The sequence below is a fragment of the Colias philodice genome, chromosome 22, assembly GCF_061535455.1.
Source record: "Colias philodice isolate Cphi_HAF_F1 chromosome 22, ilColPhil1 Martin Lab GWU primary, whole genome shotgun sequence".
Classification (NCBI taxonomy): Eukaryota; Metazoa; Arthropoda; class Insecta; order Lepidoptera; family Pieridae; genus Colias; species Colias philodice.
Window position 1 is genome coordinate 2,337,607 of NC_143107.1, and position 26,906 is coordinate 2,364,512.

General features: G+C 31.9%; 2 protein-coding genes across 2 annotated transcripts; both read left to right on the forward strand.

The window, feature by feature from the left end:
- The first annotated feature begins 441 nt into the window (after window positions 1-441).
- LOC149478329 (uncharacterized) lies at window positions 442-12,036 on the forward strand. The gene is made up of 8 exons (XM_089709567.1): window positions 442-618; window positions 1,350-1,500; window positions 1,923-2,106; window positions 2,400-2,578; window positions 5,488-5,664; window positions 5,837-6,049; window positions 7,626-7,729; window positions 11,955-12,036. The coding sequence occupies exons 1-8, from the start codon at window positions 596-598 to the stop codon at window positions 12,034-12,036; spliced, it is 1,113 nt and encodes a 370-aa protein (XP_089565693.1). The 5' UTR covers window positions 442-595.
- A 3,097-nt stretch (window positions 12,037-15,133) lies between these two features.
- On the forward strand, window positions 15,134-26,790 carry LOC149478330 (uncharacterized). Its single transcript, XM_089709501.1, has 11 exons — window positions 15,134-15,573; window positions 16,405-16,542; window positions 17,587-17,919; window positions 19,177-19,600; window positions 20,477-20,627; window positions 21,250-21,299; window positions 21,851-21,946; window positions 22,465-22,574; window positions 23,257-23,355; window positions 23,986-24,159; window positions 24,808-26,790. The coding sequence occupies exons 1-11, from the start codon at window positions 15,472-15,474 to the stop codon at window positions 25,102-25,104; spliced, it is 1,974 nt and encodes a 657-aa protein (XP_089565627.1). The 5' UTR covers window positions 15,134-15,471; the 3' UTR covers window positions 25,105-26,790.
- Window positions 26,791-26,906: the final 116 nt, after the last annotated feature.

Here is a 26,906-nt window from a genome sequence, read left to right on the forward strand (position 1 = left end):
TTCGATTCCCACCCGGGGCAAATATTTGTGTGATGAGCATAGATGTTTGCTCTGTGTCTGGGTGTTTATTATCTATATAAGTATTTATTTAAAATTTCATTATGTATATTTATCAGCCATCTGGTTTCCATAACACAAGCGAAAACTTAGTAGATCAGATCGTTCCGTGTGTGAAAATTGTGTTGAAATATTTATTGATTTTTATTTAATTAATTTTCATGTTCGTAAAACTTACTTGCAAATAAATACCTACTAAATTTAGATGTTACACGCCGCTATGCAGACTAGATAACTTAAGCAAGCACTTTTATTAATTATTCATGTTTACAACAAAACAGAAAATAATTATTTTTATTTTAGAGCCGTAATAAACCGCACAAGTGAGAAAGTAGAAGAATTAATGCATCAAGAGGAAATAAAACTTTGACAAAGACGGCAAAGACTTCGAGACCTTTTAGAAAGAGAAGAATCAGAATTAGCAAATGAATTAATAAGAAAACGGCAAGCGGAAGGATGTAAGTACTGTACCGAAAAAAATAGTAAAGAAGAGAAGTACAAAGAAGAACTTGAACATGAGAAGTTAGTCAAATGTCAAATGGCTTTGGAGAGAGAGAAAATGTAAGAAATAATTGCACATACCATGCCTTATCACGATGTTTTTAAATATATTCTAAGGTTTATACAGTAATTTTGATGTATTGTTTAAAATAATATTTTTCTATTTGTCTTAAAATACGAATACGATAGTCCTTTCCTTTCATGAATTATTCCAGCTATAGGAAAACGTAAATATAAGAATACTAGCGGTCCGCCCCGGCTTCGCCCGCGGTACCTACATGTTTAAACTATCCTATCTCTCAAGTTGGATCGAATTGCACATGGTGTGCGAATTTTATTATAATCGGTTAAGTGGTTTAGGAGTCCATTGAGGACAAACATTGTGACACGAGATTTATATATGTATACTAGCGGTCCGCCCCGGCTTCGCCCGTGGTACATATGAAAAATAGATGTTGGCCGATTCTCAGACTTACCCGATATGCACAGAAAATTTCATGAGAATCGGTCCACCCGTTTCGGAGGAGTATGCAGACTAACATTGTGACACGAGAATTTTATATATAAGATATATATATATATATATATATATATATATATATATATATATATATATATATATATGTATATTAAGATGTATAGAGGCTAATAGTCCAACAATATCATTGTTGAGAAATTAGAGATTTTAACAGATTTCAAAAGCGATTTACCTACTTATTCATGATATTATCATCCCGACGTTTGCAATGAGCGTGGTTACGAGAAGAATATTATTGTTTTTAATGTTACAGAGCATATGGCATACAGTCTACAAAATTAGACGAACATCAATTGAAAGCAATGCAAGTAATGCAAATGAAAGAGAAGAAATACATAGAAGATCAACAAGCTGAAATTGATGAAATGTGGCATCAGGTTCTATTGGAAGATGTTAGGATGAAGGTAGTATTTTGATAGCTGTAGTATATTGTAACAAGATTGTAACTAAAGCTTTGCTTACATGCTACCAGAATTAAAATTTTGCCTGTAGGCTGTATATATATTATATATACCTAAGTTCATGTTTTACTTTTTATCTTAATCTATATTTAACGAAATCCGTTGAGCAGTTTTTGTTTTATTTCGATATTTAACAAGCTTTAAGATGAATAAGTAAATGATACAACACTCGTTCTGAATGAGTAAGGGATATAAAATGCTTTTGGCACCCAAGAATTATGAAGTGGCCTAGTTTTACCTGTTACAATCACTTTTGAGTTAAATATAAGTACAGACTTACGAAATGAAATATAAGTTAATAAAAAATCATATTTAGTAAAAGTTATTGTTATTACTTACGCATGTCAAAATTATATCACCTACAGGAAGAAAAAGAAAGAAGAGATGCTGAAAGACTCAATAAAGAAATGAGAGAACGTAGATTGGCTTACGATGAACAGATATCAAGTGCTAATAGAAAGAGACAGGAGATCTTACAGCAGGAAAGAGAAGTAGAGAATAGAAGATTAGACAACATGAAAAAGAGAATGGAAGAAGATTATTATGATGGTATGAGTATATTAGACCTATTGAATGTAAATTTTGTGTGAAAAGACACATTATTAAACGATTATAATTTTAAATTAAAAAGGTTAAATTAGATATGATATTGCAAAGGAAACTGAACGGAATTTCCTCTTTGATCAAAATTTAATTTTAATAAGTATAATATAAATGGACAACAAGTTTTTTTTAATAGGCTAAATAATCGCTGATGAACGGTAAAATAACAGAAAAATGCAATCTGAAAGTAACTTCTAAAATCTGAATTCTAACTTTTAAAAATAAAACATTGTCTACAGCAATTAAAAGAAAAAATGAACAACAACTGAACAATAGGATAAACTATATAAAAGGTCATGAAATGAAGGTGACCAGAATAAGAAATGAGAAATTAAAAGAACAGTCGATTGATAGAAAGGCTATAATGGTTGCCTTAGAGGAGTTACGGAACGAGAGAGAACGGAAAATGGCTGAAATTGTAAGTATATTTTTACTATTTTACACAAAATTACAATAAGGGTAGGTCAAGCGCGGATCCAGGGGGGGGGTCACGGGGTCATGACCCCCCCCTGGGCTAAGTCCACGACCTAAGTGGACCACTAATTTAATATTAACTTTTTTAAATTAACAAATTAATACTGTTCAATATGATGTTTTTATTGAATTTTGAGACATAAAAGTAATATAGAACAATGAAATCAATTACAAACGGTAACGGAAGAGAATATAACAAAAATTATTGAAAAAGTTTATTAGGGTAGACCTGTGGTCGTAATTTAAGGACAAATAACAGGTTTTTCGATTAAAAAAAAAACCATAACTGCGGAATAAAGTGTAATGGTAAAGTTGTATGTAATTAATTTTTTTTTCTACAACTTTTGCTGTTACACTTTTCACACAAAACCTCAAATTATATCGAAATATCCCGTTCGTGGATAATACATAAAATAGCAATTTTTTTTTAAATGAACAATAGAAAATACAGTCAAATTACAACAAAAAATCGGCCAAGTGCGCGTCGGACTCGCGCACCGAGGACTCCGAGCAAACATATTTTTTACACGCTTTGTATTAGCTTCACCTGTATGTTTGTATGTTTGTAACCGACTTCTTTGGGCGCGATTTTGACCCACTTTAAACGGCCAGATTTCGTTCAAACTTTGTAGATTTATTGAGGACCGATGACAATACACTAATTTGATAAAATTATTCCATTTTTTAGTTCGGTTTCTATAAAAAGCGTGTTTTTTAGTTTTTTTAAACTATTATTATTCATTAGATATGTTGCAGTTGTATCTTACAATTTTGTTTAAAGGATTTTTTTCTTTATCTGTGCTTGTAAGTGCTTAAGTCGTTGCTTTTAACCAAATTTCAAGACTGTGTTCACGGGAAGTACCTTGTAGGTTTTGATTGATGATTCCCTTGCAAGTAGTTGCGAATTACAGAATATGCGGCTCTAATTGCTTTTTCTTCAGATTGTGTTGACATAGAATTTGAATTAAATAACAGATTTAAGTTATTATAGACCTGAGTTCTGATGTGAATATCAATTAAATACATGAAGACGTTCATGAGTAAAGGGATTGTAATTAGTTTAAAATTATTAAAAAAAATATTTTTATTTAATTTAATTAAATAATTAGGGTTTTCGCAGTTATTACTTTTTACTCAATTTCAAGACTGTGTTTACGGGACAGGGTGCTCCCTGCAGGTATTGATTCCCTTGATAATGTCGAAATCCTACGGTCTACGGTCCCTTGATGCTGTGAAAAATTCAAACGTTTTAGCCAACGTAATCAAAAGATGCAGCTGTAATTGCTGAAACTTTTCGACACTCCTTAAGATATCAAAACCTACAGGGTAGTTCCCGAGTACACAGAGTCATGAAATTTAGTACAATCAAACATCTTATAACGCAGACTAGCTTACCGCCCGCGGCTTCGCCCGCTTTCTCTAAAACCTTATAAATAATATACTATTCCTATTGAATCACTCTATCTTTAAAAAAATTGCATCGAAATTCGTTGCGTAGTTTTAAAGATTTAATCATACATAGGGACATAGGCACAGAGACAACGACTTTGTTTACTAATTGCGAAAAACATGAATTTTTCCTTAGATTATAATATAAAAAAAAATTAAAAAAAAAATTTAACATACAACCCTGTTACTCATGAACGCTGACATGTATTAACTTGATATTCATACCAAAAACTCAAGTCTAAAATACCTTTACGCTATAATAAAATCATACTTATATGTCAACGAATCAGAAGATACAGCCGTAAATGCCGAAAAATTTCGAAAATATCGACATTCGCAAGGGAATCAAAACTCAAAACCTACAGGGTACTTTCCGTAAACTCAGAATCTTGAAATTCGGTACAAAGCAACATCTTATAGAACAGATACAGGAATAATTGCAAAAAATATATATTTTTCAAGTTTGTCTGCCTATCAAGACCCTTTTTCTCAGGAACGCGTGGAGGTATCAATCTGAAATTCATACCGAATACTCAAATCTATGGTTCCTTATAGTTGTGAAAAAATCAAACTTATAAGCCAACGCAATCAAAAGATACAGCCGTTTATGCCGTAAATTATCGCAAATTTCGACAATATTTCAAGGGAATCAAAATCTATAGGTATTGTACTACTTCCTGTGAACACAGAGTTCTGAAATTTGGTTAAAAGCAATGTCAGCGCAAATGGAGGAAAAATTGCTAAAATATAAATTTCATGCTTATCAACATTCGCAAGTGTTGCTAGGAATCAAAACCTACAGGGTACTTCCCGTGAACACAGAATCTTGATATTTAATTTTTATTTAATAGAAACTTACGTCTTCTAGCACAGATAAAGGAAAAATTGCAAAAAGCATAAATTTAATATTAAAACATATAAAAATGTTTGTACGGAATCGTACTCTTGGTTCGCCAATCCGACTCGCACTTGACCAATTTTTTTTAAATCTATGTATCAATTAAAATTACCAAAATATAGCTTTTAAAAATTGACCACGTCTATGTGACCCCCCCCCTAGCACTAAAGCTGGATCCGCCCTTGGGGTAGGTACTCTTTGTATAAAACTGGATGTGGATGTTAGAAAGTAATCATTAAAAATAATAAATAATGAAGAACCTGTATGGAAATTGTGAGAAAATGAGTTCGTAATTAGTAAACGTCTACTACATAGATACGTCTACTACAAATTAAAATATGCAGATTAATATCTAATAATAAATGCCTTTCTAATATCTAAGAATAATGTTTTCTGCACAAAAATCCGCGGAATGAAACATTTCTCTACAACTAGGATAAAACAGTGTAGCCATAATGTATCTATTTAACAATTATTATATCAATATAACGTTTATAATCCAATAGAAATCACTGCAAAGGGAAAATCAAGTCTTCGTCGAAAATGTGAATCGGGAAAGAAGAATAGCGCAAAATTTAAATGAAGAATCTGAGAGATTAGTTCGATCGTGGAAAGAAGAAAAAGAAAGGGAGAGCGATATCAAAACACTAGAATTAGAAAGGGAGAGACAACTTGTTCGAGAGGTATGTAAAATTTTGAAATGATTATGCAGACAGCTAGACGGACAAACTTACTTACTTTCGTATTTATAATAGAGAAAATTCTCATGCAATGTGCTTTTTAAATGTTTAATTGTAATAGGTGGTAATAGATTCTGCGTAATATTATTTTACACACATAATGATTGATTCACAGAAAAATGCAGCAGATTACAGAAAATATATAGGACAAAAAAACAGAGAAATTGAAAATATAAAACAAGAAAGACGGGAACTAATGAGGAATGTACAAAATACAGCGATTAGTGAATTACAGAAGAAATTATATGATGCCAATGAAGAATTAAGAAAGCAGATGGAATATAGAGATAGTTTGAATAATCAGATGTTACAGAATCAGCGAATTATGGTATAAAAACTAGATATTAAATTTAAATATTTATATTATAATTTATTTGCTACTGCATGTACTGACAGCGCGCAACGATACGTACGAAGATCGTACAGCTACGATATAACAAGCTTTTTTTTTAATTCATGTTATAGGGAAGCGCTTGACCACAATCTCGCCTGATGAAAAGCTAATATGTGTTCTAGAAGATCGTACGCGATTCCCTAGTATAGTACGATTCACGAAAGATGAACACAAATGGCGGGGCGTCTGCGCACGTACAGTCATGAAAAAAAAAATGGTTGCCTGTAAAGTCGGTTTTACGGGCGAAGATTTTACGTGACAACGTCTTTTTCTCGATCATAGTTGAGTGGGAGAGAGACGCAAGGCATTCGGCGGGCCTCTCTCTCGTTCGGTGACTCATCGTAACGTTACCGAGCGTTACACTTTTTCATAAGTGACTCCCAGTCGCAACCTAATTTAAGACGTTGTCACGTCAAAAGACTTAAGACAAAATAATATTTTAATGTTGGTTAAATAATTTGTGTAATGTTGTAAACGCTGGTTATGCAAAACCAAAAAGTATTTAGTCCGGGATACATCGCCCATTTTTGCAAGTGATTACTATCAAGCTAATTTTTCGTGAGTAGCTTTATTTTGATGAGATGCCCAATAATTTCATGTACGAAACTCTCGATTGTGGTAGCTTACAGAGGTAACAAGGATAAAAATTTTTGATTTGACGGTTCTCAAATATTTATTACGCAATTTGTAGGACAATATGTCTGTTGAATTATATAAGTATTAAATAAGTGAAAATAAAAAAATCAGCTTGTTAGTAATCATTTATGATGACTTCGTTATCCATACACATTGGAAAGGGGGACTCTTTGATCAAACCATAGATTTTGTAGGACAAATATTTTTTCGAATAATTTAGATAATTATCTTGAGATTGAACAAAAAAAAACATTCAGTTAGTAATTAATATTTGAGAACCATCAAATCAAAATATTTTATCCTTGTTTCCTCTGGTAGCTACCACAATCGAGAGTTTCATACATGAAATTATTGGGCATCTCATCAAAATAAAGCTACTCACGAAAAATTAGCTTGATAGTAATCACTTGCAAAAATGGGCGATGTATCCCGGACTAATTATCTTTCGTGAATCGTACTGTACGTCGGTTCAAGCTTTCAAGTTCAGCTTTTTTTCTACGACGAATTTTGCTACGACAGTTGCAGTTTTATGTTACATCTTTAAAAAGCAAACATCATATTTTTTACCAATTAGCTTCACCTGTAGTCTGTGTGTTTATAAACTGTTGTATGTTAACCGAACGAACCGGCTTAAACGAACATAATATTATTTAAATCAAACTTTTTACTCTTATCAAGGGCCCGTGATACGTTTTTAGTTATCGACGTAATGCGGAAATTTTTAACAAGAAAAATAATTCATACAGTCAAAAAAACTCGCTTACTACACTTTTTTGACTGTATGAATTATTTTTCTTGTTAAAAATTTCCGCATTACGTCGATAACTAAAAACGTATTAAAAACGTAACTCTATAATTTACAATTTATTTTTAGGAAATAGAAACACAGAACATTGAAACAAAACAAAGACCATTCACGAAAAAGGCGATTATGTTTAAGGATGCAATGAAAGATAGAATGAACACTTCGCGTCAAAGGTAATTAATTGCATCCAACATAACAATTATTTTCTATGTATCTACCATCTTACCTTCCAATAGTAGATACATACCTACCCCCCTATGCAAGTGGCTTTCTGTTAGCGTAGCGTTCAATAGAATAGACTACGAATGTATGAGATTGACGTAAGCTGTAGATAAACGTACTTACGTAACGTTTCACCCGTCAGAGGCATTGGAATAATTCTGTGGTGTTTGGTATATACCTCGTAAGTGCAAAAATGGCCATTTTTTGTTTTCTGGCCATCTATACTGATAAAAACGTCCTCTTTCGTTTGGTCTATGTCACATAAGCCTACTGATAGTAGAAATACCATAAATAGGTTGTATCAAAACCCCTTAAGTACAAAAAAAATATTTTTATTTGATACAATTATAATAATATAACTTAACATAGACTTGTAAAACGAATACTCAATCAACGAACGGCCATTTACAACGTAAGAGCACTTAACATAATTAGACCAAACTTGAATAATTATTATCATCACTTAACTTATTTGTATCAAAGCAAATAAAATTATTTGTGAACTTAACAGCTGTCTTCTCCCTTACTTAAGTAGGTATAACGTTATTTGGCACATAATTTAAATCTTCAGACATTTGGTCTGAAATGATAATATAATTATCTATAAAGAAACATGCATGTGATGCAAGATCTCTTAGACTTAGTGTGTTCAGAAACGTTTACCAATCTTTAAATCGATTTAAAGATTGGTAAACGTTTAAAAAGCCAAGTAACGATACCTACATGCACAAGGTTTGATTCTTTGTCTCTTCAAATTCATTCTTTCGTGTCAGATTAGAATAGATTTAGAAAAATCGGAGCATAAGGCAACATTTCACTATGAAACTAAAAGATATAAGTTGTTTGTTTACAGATTCCAAATTTAACTGCATCTGTAGCCTTTTATAAAAGAAACTTTGGACTTTTAATTTAAAAATCCGCAAAGTTACTACTAAACGAACATTCCATTATGTTATGTATGAAGGAATAGCTCAAAGAGGTGCGGAAGAAATCGCATCATGCTTATGGCATTTTATTAACGGTTTGGCAGAAGAAGTAGAGTAGCTTATTTTATATTCAGTGTTGTCCAGGTCAAAAACGGTATAATATCTTGCCTATTAAGCAGATATTGAAAGATTCATTCAAAAAAGAAACAGCACGTAGATTTTCAATACTCTTTGAGTGAAAATGAAGTTTCTGTATTTCTGGTTTAAGAGAACTGAGAAAAGAGAGAAGTCTCCGAAGTGGCTTTGCCATTGGCCTCTAATGAGCCTATCAATATCGGTGCTCTGAAATTCAAAGATCTCTTAGATCTCCTGCCAATAAGTGATCCAATTTATGATGATTATTTCAAATCATTGTCTCATGGTCCGACTAGAAACAATCTTATGACTTTCAGTGACAGTGATGACTACTATGAATGAATGTTGTAGTGGTACGTTTTACAAACAAATTTTATTTGACTTGATCCAGCTCGTAACTATTTGCAGGGTAAGGGCATCTTCTCACAAGGAGAAGGCATGAGCAGTAATCACCACGCTTGCTCACTGCTCGTTGGTGATTTCAGACCAAAATCCCAGTTGCCATCACGATGTTTTCCTGTTATTGGAAATGATGATGTTTTCTTGTTATAGAAGATGTATCTCTGGTTATTAGAGAATCTACTTATGCATCCGAAAAAGACACATTGGTACATGTCGGTTGATGGGATCGATCCCGCAGCATCTAGCACGGCAAGCAAGCGAACTACCGTGACTTTTGAACCACACACACACACACACACACACTGCTTTTAGGATTTGACTTTGTAGAGAGAGTATCAGAGAATTGCATATTGCACGAAAATCACAATATTTCCTGGCTTTTTTATGAGTACTTATTTGTGGCAAATCACACTCCTATTCGTTTTTGTATTTTATATATGGTTAAATCTATTTGTATGGAAGACGTTTCCCCATAATATTTGTTTTTTAATGTCTGTTTATGTCTCCGTCGAAAAAAAAATGAAAAATCCTTTCAATTAAGGTAAAAATAGGAATAAATACTAATTAAGAGTACAAATAAATATGGTCTAATCATCGAGATAGAATGTACTACGTACTAGAGAGGCGATCGCTACTACACTCTCTTTAACACGAGCTAGAGGTAAGAATCACAAGTCTCTTTAGTCTGTGTCGGACTGTGCCCCCCGCTTGCCGCGTCAACACGTGTTATTGCTCTGTTCAAAATGCCTTCGTGTTTGCTTAGATATTGTTTTAAACGTTCCCATAATACAAACAAAGCCCGAGGAGTGACTTTTCACCAGTAAGTTTCCTTATTATGAGTAAGTCATGCATTTTACTAATATTGTTATCATTTTGCGAAAAATCACCACGCGTTCTGCGTTTCGCGCCATTTTTCATAGACTAACAGCACAGACGTGACACTATCGATGAGTCTGTTAAAAAAATGTAACTGGATTTTTTTAACTATGTACATATATACAATATCTACTAGGAAAGATTACCGTGGTGTAGTACCTAAATATTTATACTTTTACCCGACTACGCAAAGTAAAACGGTAGGTTATATTAAGTAATATTTATTTATTTACCTATTTTTATTTATTAAAAAAAGGTTAATCAACAGTTGTTCCAATAGGATTTATAAATTATTATGCACAACAATTACAAATAAACACAACATTCACAGAAACTAATACAGTAAAAGTTCCTTAATCGCGCTTCCTTTATTCGTGTTTTCACTATTCGCGGATTAAAAAAATGCGACCCAATTTCTATATTCACGACTAAAAATTTTTTTTATTCGCGGATTTAATAAGTACATACATAATAATAAAATTATTCCAATAGGTATCTTACCCAATATCCTTGTCAAATGGACTAATAAGAAAGTAAAATAGAACTTATTACAAGTTTGCCTAAAGTAATATTATGTTCTTAAATGATATCGCCAAGGCCTTTGACACAAGCCGCCTTTGTCGCAAGCCACCTCTGCGGCGATTGATGTTTTTGAGAATGTAAATAAACAGAATGGAAGCAACCTTATAACTCAATAAATAATGTATATTTTTAAATATAGTTCCGTTTATAGTAAAGTTACAAAAATTGTGATCGAGTAAGGGGGCGTCCATAAATTACGTGAGGTGTTTTTTAAAATTTTCTGCACCTCCCTCCCCCCCTGGTGAGATGTCGTGAGAATTTATTCAACCCCTCCCCCATCCTCGAATCTCACGTGAGATTTTTCAAAATGTGAGTTTCTTATACGTAAACGCCATCAACATTGAATCATCGTATCCATTTAATTAGGGCTATTATAAACCAATACTCCAAAATTCGATTACATCATGAAGCAAAAACTGATAAAACTATTGATTACTACACAAAACGACAAAAGCTTACTAAATTGATATTATTTAAAGGAAATTAAAATACATAGTTTAATATAAAATCATCGTTTTATTAATTCCCTAGTATCAGTACCACCAGATAGTACCGAGTAAACAGATTGCACAATGTGTCGCATCTGCACGCATTGCTTTCTTTGAACTTGAAGCCACGCCTCACTTGTTCCACACGTACCCCACCACATCGGCCGCGCGCAATGTTTTTGTTTGGAATAACCCCTCTAGTAGTATATCTCGATGGGTCTAATCCACTTAAGTACACACGTTTTAGACATTTTCACATCATTTTCACATTTTTTTCTTTTGGTACAAACATGTTAAGTAACAATTACTCTTGAACTAGAACATTTTTTTTATTTTTTTTGTAAGTGTTCAAAACTTGAACATAATAGACATTTAAATATCATAAATTTGTTTTACTCAAGAGTTTATTCCGATCTGTAGCAACAGGGTAGCAACCGTGAAAACTTTCAAACGCTCATACTCAAAAATCACCATTTTGCACTTAAGTGGTACGTACCAAATACCACAGAATTATTAGAGGGTATTATTATAGTCCAGGATCCTTCGCCCATTTTTCCACGTGATTACTATCAAGCTAATTTTCCGTGAGTAGCTTTATTTTGATGAGACGCCCAATAATTTCCTGTACGAAACTCTCGATTGTGGTAGCTAACAGAGGTAACAAGGATAAAATGTGTAGATTTGATGGTTCTCAGGTAATTGGTGCGTGCAGCGTGGTGAACTTGATAGACAAAGAAATAATGATGCTAACATTTCTTTATTTACAGTACAAATCCGGTTCATCCATTCAGGAGGTTGCTGCATTCAAGTGAAATCAACAAAACGATATTTTTACCTGTAATTGAATAAAGAGTCCATAGTTATTGGTTGAACATTTTATTTAAATAAATTCTAGATTACTGTAGTGACATGTTTTTTACACAAACGACTAATATCTAGTTACTATGTATATATTTTACAAGCAATTTTTCACAAAGACTTACCTAAATACCTCTAATTATTCTAATACCTACCTAGTAGCCACAGCTAGTAGCTATCCACTGGCCCCGGTAAATTAAATAAAATACCAAAGATTATTTTTCCGACCCAAATATCGACCAATATAATTTCACCATTCGACGTCACGTGGTACAACCTACATGGTATTATCACAGTGTATTATACTGATTATTTTTCCGACCCAAATATCGACCAATAGAATTGCACCATTCGACGTCACGTGGTACCTACATGGTATTATACTGATAATTTTTTGAAAATTTTCTCTGGTCGTTGACGTCAAACTGACAGGTTCAATTCAATTGTGAAATTATTGGCCGACATTTGGGACGGAAAAATAATCTCCCGAATACCACACGACTAAGCCACACGAGCTTCAAAATTATCTGGCATTTCCCTCAAGGTTCCCTGCAAACAAATAAAGTTCGCAAGTTTTTCAGGAAAAATCACTCGCGCTTCACGCTCGTGATTTTTTAACCTTGACTAAAAACTTGACTCCTTCATTTGTTTGCAACGAACCAATCGGAAAATACCCGATAATTTTGAAGCTCTTTTGGTATTATAAGAAGATTTTAAGTGATAATTTTTTGAAAATTTTCTCTGGTAGTTGACGTCAAACTGACAGGTTGAATTCAAATTGTGAAATTATTGGCCGACATTTGGGACGGAAGTAGACGGAGTCGTCAAGGAAAAATCACTCGTGCTTCGCGCTCGTGATTTTTTAACCTGAAAAAACTTGACTCCTTCATTTGTTTGCAACGAACCTATCGGAAAATACCCGATAATTTTGAAGCTCTTGTGGTATTAAAAGTGAAAATATGCACTTGTCATTATTTCATATTTTCATAAGTATCTGTCGCCATGGGCGTAGCTAGCCATGGGCACAGGGTGGGGCAAAAAAAAACCGGCCAAGTGCGAGTCGGACTCGCACACCAAGAGCTCCGAACAAACCTACTTTTTATTATGTTGTAACTCTAAAATGAATGTTTAAGCAATTTTTTATTAATCTGTGCTATAAGACATTGCTATTAACCAAATTTCAAGACTGTGTTCACGGGAAGTACAATGTAGGTTTTGATTCCCTTGCGAATGTCGAAATTTGCGATAATTTGCAGCATAAAACGGCTGTATCTTTTGAATTTTGATTGCGTTGGCTTATTACGTTAAGTTTGATTTTTTCACAGCTTTAAGAGACCGTAGGGCGTAGAGTATTCGATACAAATTTCAGCTTGATTGAGCCTCCACGCGTTCCTGAGAAAAAGGGTCCTGAGAAATAGATCCAGGTGGAGCTTTGCTCGCAATTTTTCTTCTTCAATCGTTTTTGACCGATATCTCGAAAACTATCCACTTTAAGGCAAAAGTTACTTAGACTTTTTTTGTAGACAGTAAAATTTTACATCTTTTATACTCTGTTAATTTTTTTGTAAAACTTACTGCTTACGGTTTATGGCCTATTTAATGAACCGGTTTATCGTTTTTGGCTAATAACTCGTAAAATATTGGATTAATCAATAAAATACATGTAGGTATGTAGTTTTTAGATCACTTTATTCTCTACAACTTTTGTTTGAAATTTTTTTTCTAGTGCCCATATTTTTTGAGTTGTTGTACGTTTAATGTAGAAATGCCGCCGCTCGGCGGGTGACGTGGCAGGTCAAAAGTTTTTTTACGGGTGTAATGAAAAGGAAGAAGAAATTTCCAATGCAAGTGGATTTTCGCCGTTTCCGAAACGACAAAAGTTTTGTTTTTTTTTTTACTCAGTAAATGCCAAAAACGATTAACCGGCTCATTAAGTAGGCCATAAATCGTAAACGGAAAGTTTTACAAAAAAGTTTACAAGGTATAAAAGATGTAAAATTTTACTGTCTACAAAAAATTCCAAATATTTTTTGCCTTAAAGTGGATAGTTTCCGAGATATCGGCCAAAAACTTTTATTTAAGATTGCGAGTGAAGCTCCACCTGGATCTGTCGGCATTTTGTGCTTTTGTGGTCAGTAAGTAAAACAAAACAAAAGTGAAATTTAGTGCGAATTTGGCACAAATAAAAACAGCTTTATTTAGTGGGGTAACAGTACTACACTACTTTTTCTGTCACCAAAGGTGGTTTAAATCATGTTACATAGAAGCGCAAGCTTTTTGTGTAGATAACATTTTTTTGTGTCGATTGACAACTTCCGAGTGAGAATTTTTTAACGGATATTAAGTTTTGTAGTCAGTACCTAGATAATTAAGTTTTTTAGATTTGGTTAGGTACCTTCCAGGTCAGAGCCAGGGTGGGGCAAGCGCCCCACCCTGCCCCACCGTGGCTACGCCCATGTCTGTCGCGGCGCGCCGCGTCAAAAAGGTGCTGTCTGTCGGACAAATTCGAGCGGTCGGCGCTGATCACAGAACATTAAAAACCTTTTAAAAACAAATAGAAGTGCTATAATGTCATATGTCATACCGTCATATCCTCCAACATTGCCCGCTTTTCACAGTGTTTTGATCATATACAAGAAAAAACAAAATATGGACAGAATTGATGCTGTTATTTGAGTAGGGAATTGAATTTAGAATGAATAGATATACTTGAAATAATCATATTCTTAATAGTTTCTCTAAAAATAAGGAAGAAAGAGGTGGGCGAAATAAGGTGGAAAAGTATACAACTTTGTCCACCTTTAATAATATTTCAGCCATTTTAAGACTTACGTAGCTGTTTTTAAGAGACAAAGTACAAGACAAGGCAAAGATGCCGAATCTCTTACAAAAAATGATCCAAAATAAGTAGATCTTCATTAAATTGTATGGGCAAACTTATAATCACAATCTTCATACAAAAATCGGCAGTTTAAATCGTCAATTTTTTTAATTCTATCCTCTGCGGTAAGAAAGACGCCCGTTCTACACCCATAGAGTAATATATTAATATGTCTACACCGCAGTTCTACACACATTGGATATTATGTCACAGGATATATTGTGTAGACGCGGCATAAGGTTTTGTCTTCTAATTTTCAATTTTCTTTCAAGAAACAGAAATTACTGTGTTCTATAAGTTAATAATAGGTATTTTTATAATTACTTTCAAAGGGTAATAAAATTAACGCTAATTACGATAATTCAAGAAATTTATAAGTTATATCGAAGCCGATAATCATAAATCTCGTTCTGTGTTGAAATTACCTACTATGAATTTATTGGGGGTATTGTAATAATAGTTACGGTAACCTCAACTTTATTCTACCAAGACCAACTTTATGTGCGTGTTCATGGCAAATGTGTGGCAAAAAACAGAAATAAACGATGGAAAATCATGAAAAATCATTAAGAAATGATCTGGAAAATAGACCATACCGTTATCTTCAAAAAATGACTAAAGCATTAGCTTTACCATCTAATTTCAAGGTGAGGTTAATTATTATTTGGATTTGTAAGTGTATCCTCATTTATCGAACTTAATTATGTACCTATAGGTTCCTCTATTTAATTAAATATGGAAAAAATAGTAAGAGGATATAAATTTTCGTTTAATATCTTAATTGGGGATTCAATTCCTTTTATTTTCTTGGGAGGAATTTAAGATAAGCCTTGAAAAATTTCCTCGAAAGATTTCCATCTAAAATTCAAGTTATCACAGTAAAGTATTTAATAAGTATATAAAAATGTATTTTTATAATATTTTACATAAAATTCAAAACCAAAGATTTACATTATATACATTTTAATATTTACATTTTATATTTATCTAACCATGAATTTTTGTTTGTAGTTTACCATAAACAATCACTGACACATCATTAATTTTAGAAAATGGTATTAATTTAAAAAGAAAAGTAGTGCTCTGATAATGATTACAATTTTTAGTTAATTCATTGCTATTAAAGCTTATAAATAAAATCATAAATTTATGTAGGGTAGTTTACAAAATACATAAATAATAGATTGAAGATGTTAAAAATAACATGTTTTGAAACCCATTCACTACAGGACATTGGCAAAATTGTGGCAACGCAGTACTGCCATAAATTAAAATATTGAATTGATTAACATGTTTTGTTTTAGATTAAGAATTTAATAGCTTGTTTAAAAAACAAAGTTTTAGTTTCTCAAGCGTGTATTATCTTCCCAACGTGACATTGGCAGAATTGTACTCAACCAAATTGCCACCCTTCGAAAAAATTGAATTGAATAAGTTTATAATATATCTTTTAAAATAATAATTAATTATATTTTCAGAAAATATATCTCATAGATTTGATTGTGGCCAGAAAGCGGTGCAAAGAGGATGAAGTTAAAAGAATCATAGCTAAAGTTAAACAAGAAAGAGCTAAATCTTCACAGATTCGTAGGCAGAGTAAAAGGAAAACTATGCAGGTAAATTAATAATGTTATGAAAGAACTAGGTTTTGTCTGCGACTTTGCTCGCGTTATGAAGTATTATTATAAATTAGGTATAGTTTATTTTATCCCCTTGGGGTAGAATTGATCAAAATCCTTTCTTAGCGGATGCTTATGTTGTAACATCTATTTCATACGAATGTTCATCCCCTATTCTATCTCCTTAGGCGTAGAATTTATAAAAATCCTTTCTAAACATCCGCTTACATCAAAATAGCTTTAAGAATGCAAAGTCTCAATCCCATCGGTTTAAAATTGAGTTTCATACAAACTTTTTTCCCCTATTTTATCCTTCTAAGGGGTAGAATTTATCAAAATCCTTTCTAAGGGGATGCCTACATACTAACATCTACCTGCATGTCAAATTTCAGCCCAAACCGTTCAGTGGTTTGGGCTGTGCGTTGATAGATCACTATATCAGTCCTTTGAGTTTTATATGAGTTTTATATATTTACATGCCTCTGTATGACCAGAAAGTTAAATGTAATACAAAAATATTATAAACTAGCTGCTCCGCGCGGTTTCAGCCCCTTGGCTCCTCTTCTGTTGATTGTAGCGTGATAATATATAGCCTATAGCCTTCCTCGATAAATGACCTATCAAACACCGAAAGAATTTTTGAAATCGGACCAGTAGTTCCCGAGATTAGTGCGTTCAAACAAACAAACTCTTCAGCTTTATAATATGAGTATAGATGAATGGTTTGTGTGTCTTTATCACATCTGAATAGGGTTTGTTATTATGCTTGCTACATGTTTTACACTACTCAGGAATAATTATTTAGTACTTTTCTAGAATAATCTAATTTAATATGCAAATGCCTTTATTATGTTATTTTTTTAAAACCCGCTTTTCTAAAACCTGATAAATTATTATACTAAAACCTTCCTCTTAAATCACTCTATCTATTAAAAAAACGCATCAAAATTGATTGCATAATTTTAAAGATTTAAGCATACATAGGGACAGAGAAAGCGACTTTGTTTTATGTAGTGATTATTCTTTCTTTTCTGATTCCAGGACACAGAAAACATAATAGCAAGGCGACTATTATATTCTCCGCCTATAACAGCAACACCTAAACACAACCAACTAACGCTGCAGCGATTACACAAACGCCGCAGTTTATTAAAACGTCTAAACGAAAGCCCTAACGCCGAACCTAATAGAATGTTACGTTCATGTAAAGGTCGAAGTATAAGGAACGTTACAGATGTTATAAAAGCTCATACCTCAGGTGGATGTATGAAAATAGTGAGTCGGCAGAATTCATTCCAATTGTCTGAGTTAACTGTTCAATTGCAACCTTGGAGGACGCTAACACCTGTGAGACATCATATGTATCACAATAAAGTAAGTTTAGATTGCAGTATAATCTTAATAAAGGTGAAAGTTTGTAAGTATGGATGTATGGATGTTTGTTACTCTTTCACGTAAAAACTACTGAACCGATTACAATGAAATTTAGCACACATATAGAGGGTAACTTGGATTAACACATAGGATAGGTTTTATCCCGGAAATCCCACGGGAACGGGAACTATGCGGGTTTTCCTTTGAAAACGTGGGCGAAGCCGCGGGCGGAAATCTAGTATGCTATAAAATAATAACATAGAGATATCTAGGAAGTAGGAACATAGTACATGAACATTTATAATAAGTTGTGCTTAAAATTTAAATGTTTTAAAACTATTATGTATTCTTTTATTATCTACTAGCAGTCCGCCCTGGCTTCGCCCGTGGTACATATTTATGTTTTCTCTACATAAGAACCATCCTCGTACTTCAAGGAATATAATAAAAAAAGAATTATCGAAATCGGTTCAGACGTTCACACGTGATGCCGTGACAACGCGAAACGGGTTTCATTTTTATATAAATAGATAAAATAACAATAACATAGAGATATCTAGGAACATAGTACATGAACATTTATAATAAGTTGTGCTTAAATATTTTAAAACTATTATGTATTCTTTTATTATATTCTATTAATTATTAATTTAAAATTGTATATATGTTTGTTTATGAACCCTTTGGTTTCCATAACACAAGCAAAAGCATAGTATGGGATCAGATCATGCTGTGTGTGAAAAATGTACTGAAATATTTTTTTTATTTATTAATTATTTAATTATAATGCTTTACTGTACAAAACCATATGAATGGACCTTAGGTATACACAAATTAAATTTTGCCCAAGAGGCGGCCTTATTGCTGTAAAGCAATCTCTGCCAGGCAACCTTATTTATGAAGATAGTTTCAAATTATGTTCTTTAGATGATACATTTACTATATTTAAGATCCGCCGCGATACTGATAGAAAAGGCCGCCATTTATACATTTTGTTTTACTTTTATTTTGTAAGACTGTTGTACAATAAAGAGTAAATAAATAATCTTATATATAAAATTCTCGTGTCACAATGTTAGTCTGCATACTCCTCCGAAACGGGTGGACCGATTCTCATGAAATTTTCTGTGCATATCGGGTAAGTCTGAGAATCGGCCAACATCTATTTTTCATATGTACCACGGGCGAAGCCGGGGCGGGCCGCTAGTTTAAATATAAAATTGATAATAATATAATAATTACCTATAAATATTACAGAGTACACAATCACAGTCTGCAGCAAGGCGTCAAAGAACATTAAGTGGAATATATCCAATACATAACGATGTACAGACAAACGGAGTGAGCCTGCGACGAAAGGACGGAACAATATCTATAATAAACGCTATCGTCGAAAGACGTACTTACGAACGAAAAACACAAACAGACACTGAAGATATACCAAACAATCTGGGAGAAAATACACCGATTAATAATAATTTGGTCCAAAATCTCTCGATAACAGATTCTGCGTTTAGTGAAGTGAATAATTCGATAGATAGTTGCTATAGTGAAGTTAGATCTGAAGACACAATGTGTAAGCATGAAAATGTACTGCCGAGGATCAGTGATGCGTTCAGTAAGTTTAACGGCAGGGATTATACTCAACCATTGTATGTACAAGTTAGCGAGTATGAGAGACGTAAGTGAATTAAGTACTTATTATTTTTATTTATTATTTCATGATATCTAGTAATTTTCTAAAATAAGAGTTTCCAGTTTTTCCTAAACTGAGCTATCTACCAGTGAAAGTTTCAACAAAATTGGATTTTTGAAGTGAAACTTCTTTATATGGGTTGGAAAAAATTGAGTGTAACATTTTTTCATTACGCGTGACATTTTTCCGTTACGCGCCATCTTTTTCTTATCCTTACCACGCGTGATTCGACGTATTTCTGTAAAGTTGTATAGAGTAAATTATTTTTTGAAAAATAAGGTCATAAAGAAGTTTCACTAGTTACTTACGTGTACACGCACACATTTTTTTTTTACATTAGTTAGAACTTAGAAGATTTACAACTAAATCATGGCAATTATTTGTATATTTTGGTTAATCAGTAAAATATATTGACTGACCGGTTGGCTTGGTTGGTAGTGGCCCTGCCTTCCAAGGCAGAGGTTGTAGGTTCGATTCCCACCCGGGGCAAATATTTGTGTGATAAACATAGATGCTTGCTCTGTGTCTGGGACCTGGGTGTTAATTATCTATACGTATAAGTGTGAAAAAAGTGAAGTCCCATGTCCCCTAGTGGGGTAAGGGGCAGATGCATTATATACATATGTTTCACTGATCGAATTTCTTTATTATAATCTCTCTAATCTATATAAGTATTTATTTAAAAACATGTATAATATATGTATGTTTATCAGCCATCTGGTTTCCATAACACAAGGAAAAGCTTAGTATGGGATCAGATTGTGCCATATGTGAAAATTGTCCTGAAATATTTTTTTTTTTTATATTTGATATACCGCCCTAAAAATAATATACTTTAATTGAATTTTTTCTTTCTTTCAGTTCCAATGTACTCAACATACATTCCAAACCCTAATCCTATATTGGAAAAGATTTATTCATTCAAAACTAATTCGCTACCAAATGGTTTGTTACAAAAGGCAACTGCGGCTAACACTAAAAGCGTGTTCAGTACATATACGGTTATGTTGACGTAAGTATTTGTATGTTTGTATGTGTGTATGGCTTGCTAAGGCCGAATTAATTTGAATGACATTTTAGCGTCAGACTAATGCCTACACTTAATATTCTTTTAATGCTTATAAATGCTTCACTTCTCTTTAAAATAAACTATTTCATGATCTAATTTACACAATAATGCCTTTTTTGTCTTTTGTAAAATGTTACTAATTATAAAATTATTAGTTTGAATTTATTTTAGGATAAATGTCTGTTCTTATGTTTGTTTTCATGCATTATCATGTCATGAGCACTATTTTTGTTATTTTAATTTCATCTATAATTTTATAAACATGAGTTGATGTTTCTTGTATATCATTTCTGTGCATATAATTTTTTACCGACAATTTTTCATTTTCTTTTTTTTTTCACATAAAGAGGGTACTTGACTACAAATTATTCGAGCATGCTTTTAGGAATAGGTTTTCATTTTAAATTGCATATTTTCAATCACGATGACGATTTACGAGTTAGGAAAAAAAAATGGATTTTTTTTTAATATTTAATAGTCGAGTATCCTTCTTTGTAACATCACACATAATAACTATATAAAAGCTGTCTGTCTGCTTGTCTGCTTACTATCGCATGGCTTACAGGAAAGTACAACCTACTGCCACATCTATGCCTCTATTGCACAGTTACCCTTGTGAGTTACTTTTTGTTAATTTTTAAGTTTATTTTAATGTTTTTGCTCTTACCTAATTGTTGCTATTTTCATCACTGTTATAATTTTTTCTGCCACTGTTGTGAAAAAAATATTTTTTCTTTTTTTTTAGTATTTAATAAATTAAAGATAAATAGAAAATAAACTAATAATATCAAGTGAAAAGACTAAAGTTATTACTTTTTATTTGTTGTGTAAACTGATAATGTACACCGACCGACAATAATCTGCCTTTACCCAGAATAATAGACTATATTTTATACTTCTTTTTAAATTGAGCGGATTCCGAACAAGCGGCTCATTATCGAATAGTGTTTTATATTATACAGTCCGATTCAAACTTAATGGCGGTTCGGAAGTTAAGTGCAGGTGCGAGTGCGCACAGGTCCCTGAACGTCCCGCTAATATCTAAAATTATTTTCTGCGCATCGGATCGTACTATGTTCCGAGCCGCCATTAAGTTTGAAACGTACTGTACAAACAACGAACAAAAAAGTTTTGTTCTAATACTTTTTTTTTTATTAAATTGACAGCAAATTCAGAGAGTCGCAACGACATGAACCAACATTTTGTGAACTATTCGTCTTGTTCTAAACAGGAAATGCAACAGGATTCTTTGTATTCTGAAGGTATTTTTTTTTTGTTTGGATTTTAAGATATTTGTGTGTAAGCAAAAACGTTCAGAATGACTTCTATGAAGTTTAGTTCAGATAAAATTAAAACCAGGCGAAATATATTTGTGTAATATAATAATAATTTATTTTTTAACTGTTAGTTTTACAAGAGATATCATGTATACTGAAGCTATTAATTTTTACCAGACTTCATAAAAAGAAGACAACTTCAAGAACCTTTGATTGTTGAACCAATTTGGATGATTGTTTTTTATTTAAAAGCTAGTTTCGGTTGGCCCAATTATCATAATTACTAAGTAGCTATGCTCCGCGGTTTCACCCGCGTGGCTCCGCTCCTTTTGGTCTTAGCGTGATGATATATAGCCTATAGCCTTCCATGATAAATGGGCTATCTAACACCGACACAGAATTTTTCAAATCAGACCATAAGTTCCTGAGATTAGCGCGTTCAAACAAACAAACTTCAGCTTTATAATATTAGTGTAGATAATAATAATTCTCACTAATTTCAGAACTATACAATTCGTCTGTATCGTCCGTGGACACGAGCCAGGATATCGGCGCTTCCGTCACTATACCGGAAATGGTGGAAGACGCGTTAGAAATTATTAGCCAAGATGGCGTAAGTTTTTTTTTTTTATTTGAAACTTCTATAGAGTAAAATTTCAAGATCGTGTCATGGCAATACTGCCACGTCATGGTCCAAGGCAACTATTTTGGTATCTTTGAATCTTGTCAAAGAAGTTTCACTTCTGACACATGCTCGGCACACACGCTCGCAATATGTAGTATTTTGGTATAAAAAATAAATTTAGAACCAAAAAGTATACATATATTCTTTTCTTTTTAAAATTGTAAACTGTAGTTAATTGTAATCTTGCTCGATTTTCTTTGTCACATTTTTTCATAATTCTATTAGTGGAATTCCTTTTAATTGGCGTATTTGATTTATTATTATGTAATTATTGTAAGAATAGCTGTAAGAAATCAGAAATAAATAAATAAATAAATATATTATTATTTGCATATAATTGACTGACCGGTTGGCTTGGTTGGTAGTGGCCCTGCTTTCCAAGCCAGAGGTCGTGGGTTCGATTCCCACCCGGGGCAAATATTTGTGTGATGAACATAGATGTTTGCTCTGTGTCTGGGTGTTAATTATCTATATAAGTATTTATTTAAAAATTATATATGTATGTTTATCAGCCATCTGGTTTCCATAACACAAGCGAAAGCTTAGTATGGGATCAGATCGTGCCGTGTGTGAAAATTGTCCTGAAATATTTATTTATTTATTTATATAGGATTATTTGGAGCGCATCGGAATGGACAGTACTAAGAAATTGTGCGCACTCTGCAATTGGGCTGGACCCACTGCTTTAATGGAGTACCATTTGAGAAAGGTTTGCTTTTTTATTTATTTATATACATTTATTATTTTTTATTTATGTATATTGTATTGTGCTGCCAAAATAAAAACAATACACACAAAACTTATTATAAAAGAAAATATAACACAGAAGGCGGCATTATCACTTAACCGATTTCTTCCAGGCAACCAACTGAAATAATTTTTTTTTTTTTGTTGTTTGTTAATATATTTTGACAAAATGAAGCAAATTGAGCCCATTGATATTTAATAGTAAAGTTATTTATTTTATTTGTTTGTCCATATATTTTCATAATAATGCAGGAATTAAATGTTTTGCTTGCTAATTAGTAATGTCTGGTCATAATATAGCTATTAGCTAAGCTAAGGTTCTATACCTTCTATACGACTACCCTCGTTTTTTGTCATTACAAACCTACACAAGTTAATAATTCTTGTATCTAATACAAAGTGATAAAATATAACACTACTAGCTATATAGCCTATATAGCCTTCCTCGATAAATGAACTATCTGAGTCCTAAAGAATTTTTCAAATAGGACCAGTAGTTCCTGAGATTAGAGCGTTCAAACAAACAAACTCTTCAGCTTTATAATAGTAGTAAGTCCACAAATAATCTTATTTTACGAAAAAAAATTTTTAGGAGCACGCAGACCAAATACTAAAACAAAATAAATCAGAATGGAACATAACCTACACATTTGGAAGTCTTGTATCAGATTCGATGTGGCATAGCAAAGTGATAGAGTACAATTCGTCTTTCTATGTGTTAAGTGCTAAGTATGAAGATCCGGACTGTTTTATGGTCACTTTGGCGGTAAGAATTTTCATTTTTTTGTACTTTCATAGAAATTTTTTGATGATTTTTCGTGATTCTGTAGTAGATTTTTTGAAGTGAAACTTCTTTATCGGGGTTGGAAAAAAATTTAGTGTAACATTTTTTCGTAACGCGTGACATTTTTCCGTTACGCGCCATCTTTTTCTTATCCCTACCACGCGTGACGTATTTCTGTAAAGTTGCATATAGTAAATTATTTTTTCAAAAATAAGGTCATAAAGAAGTTTCACTTCTTACGTGTGTACACTAGTACACGCACACATTTTTTTTTTTACTTATATACCAATTTTTTGACTTAAATGAATTTTATATGGTGATTTTTTTGTAAATTAAAACTTAAATTTCGCTGGGATTCTTGTATGTGGAAAAGATATGAAATCGATGCGACGTGATTGTTGAATTACAAATCAAATAATAACTTTTTGTAACAAAAATTACTTAGTTTTTTAAGTAATAACTATTTACTATTGTAATAATATGATATTTTATCAGCATATTAACGATAATAGATACGAATCTATCCCATATCATCCAAGTTTCTAAAATATACATCAATTTTTTTTTCCAAATTATTTCCGTTTTTTTTTTGTAATTTGCATTTAAATAACAAATAATAATCTTTTCCAGTCATTATCACCGAACATAATACAAAATACAGGTTCAATTACCATTTACAACAAAGTTACCGGAGAACCACACACATGGCAAGGCGATATAGAGCCTTTACCCCCAAACTTGCCATATAAAAACCATTTAAATTGCCTCAAATTGAATCTGGCAACACTAGATTTATTGCCCAATAGCGCTAACTTGAAGTTAGTAAATAGGGAATTAGTTATGGAGTCGCCAAGTAAGGTTGTTGTAGGACAACCTGAATTGAACGATATACATATTATTTTGTTTGTTAGGTTGTTGAATTTTTAGTATTTAGTTTTTTTTATTAAACCTGGCAACACTAGCCTTCTAACTTGTAATTAGTTAATTATAGGGAACTTTAAAAGTTGCCAAGTAAAGTTTAACCAGAATTGAACGATATACTTATTATTTAGTTTGTTATATTTTTTTATTTTCAGTTATTATGTTTTTTTAGAAAAAACCTACATTTAGATAGTGCCATGTTTTTTAGGTATTTTTATTTTGATAAGAGTGCTTTTTCAACGACATAATATTATAATGTTGTTAAAAGTAAGCTCTATTTTGAAAAGATAAATTAATATCATAAAAGTTGCGTAGTCTTAAGATACTCATAACCTCAATATAATTGTTTAAAAATATATTATAGCACAAAAAATACGGGTGTAAGTATTTACTAATTAATTCGCGAATACCGTATCGTATTCGCTTTGCTCGCTCTCCGCCTATGTTTTTGTTATGTAATTTATGAAGCTACTTTTGAATAATGCATGAATAAAAGGTTTAGCATGCATATTTTTAGTTTTATATACATAGAAATGTGTATTTATGTTTTTTTTTAGTTTTAGGAAAGTAGAAAATATAAGTTATAATTAAATTCCTCTTATTTAAGTGTAGTGTGGCTCAATTTAGTTAATCTCTCCATCTCTTTCTGGCATACTGAATTATCTTTTACTAGAGAGAGATGCACTATTTTACGAGTCTTAATCGATGTAACAACGTTTATTAGCTATCTATCTCGTTTTCGTTATGAACATTTCCTTTTGATGGAAAGAGAAAGAAGTACATTATTTTGTTAAATATAATATTTATTTCAAACTTAAGTTAAGCTATATTTTTTTGCGATTATAGTTTATATTTTTTTACTGAGAAAAGAGAGAAATATCGAATTTAATCAGTTAAAATTAGAAAAAATGTCTTTATTTTCTTACACTTGAGTATACATTTTTGATAAATTTATTAAATTTATTTTTCATTTTAAGTACTATTGTAACAGTAAAACTGAACAAATACATTTTTCTGGTCCGTAAATGTATGCTAATTCAAATTATTTTTATTACATAATATGGCTTCTATATAAGAAGCTTAAAAAGTTGATTTTTTATTAATTTTATAATCTCGTTGATTTTTCTAGAAGTTTTTTTTTTCTATAGTTTTTTTTTAATCAGTAGGATGAGCGTATATCAGGACTTATTTTCAATTTGAAGGGGTTTTAAGTTATTATTTTTCGTAGCTTGGTCGACGCTCATCTTTTTTTTTGTACTGAACTTTTTTGATTATTTTTAGATTTAATTTATAAACAAAATATGTATCTTAAATTGTGACCATATTTGAGTATGGTCCCAATTTTAATATAAAGTTTATTAAAACTACTTATAACACATGTTTTTCAAAACCAGTGTTTATTTTTTGAATGTTGCTATAATTATATTTGAAAATATTGATATTTATTGTTAAATTTGGAATTTAATAAGATATCAAATTATACTTGTAAGTATAATTATAACAACATATTTACATTTGTATATCAATCGCTCATCTTTTTTTTTTTTGTAGTGAGATTTTTTGATTATTTTTAGATTTAATTTATAAACAAAATATGTACCTTAAATTGTGACCATATTTGAGTATGGTCTCAATTTTAATATCAAGTTTATTTAAACCACTTATAACACATGTTTTTCAAAACCAGTGTTTATTATTTGAATGTTGCTATAATTATATTTGAAAATGTTGATATTTATTGTTAAATTTGGAATTTAATACGATATCAAATTATACTTGTAAGTATAATTATAGCAACATATTTACAT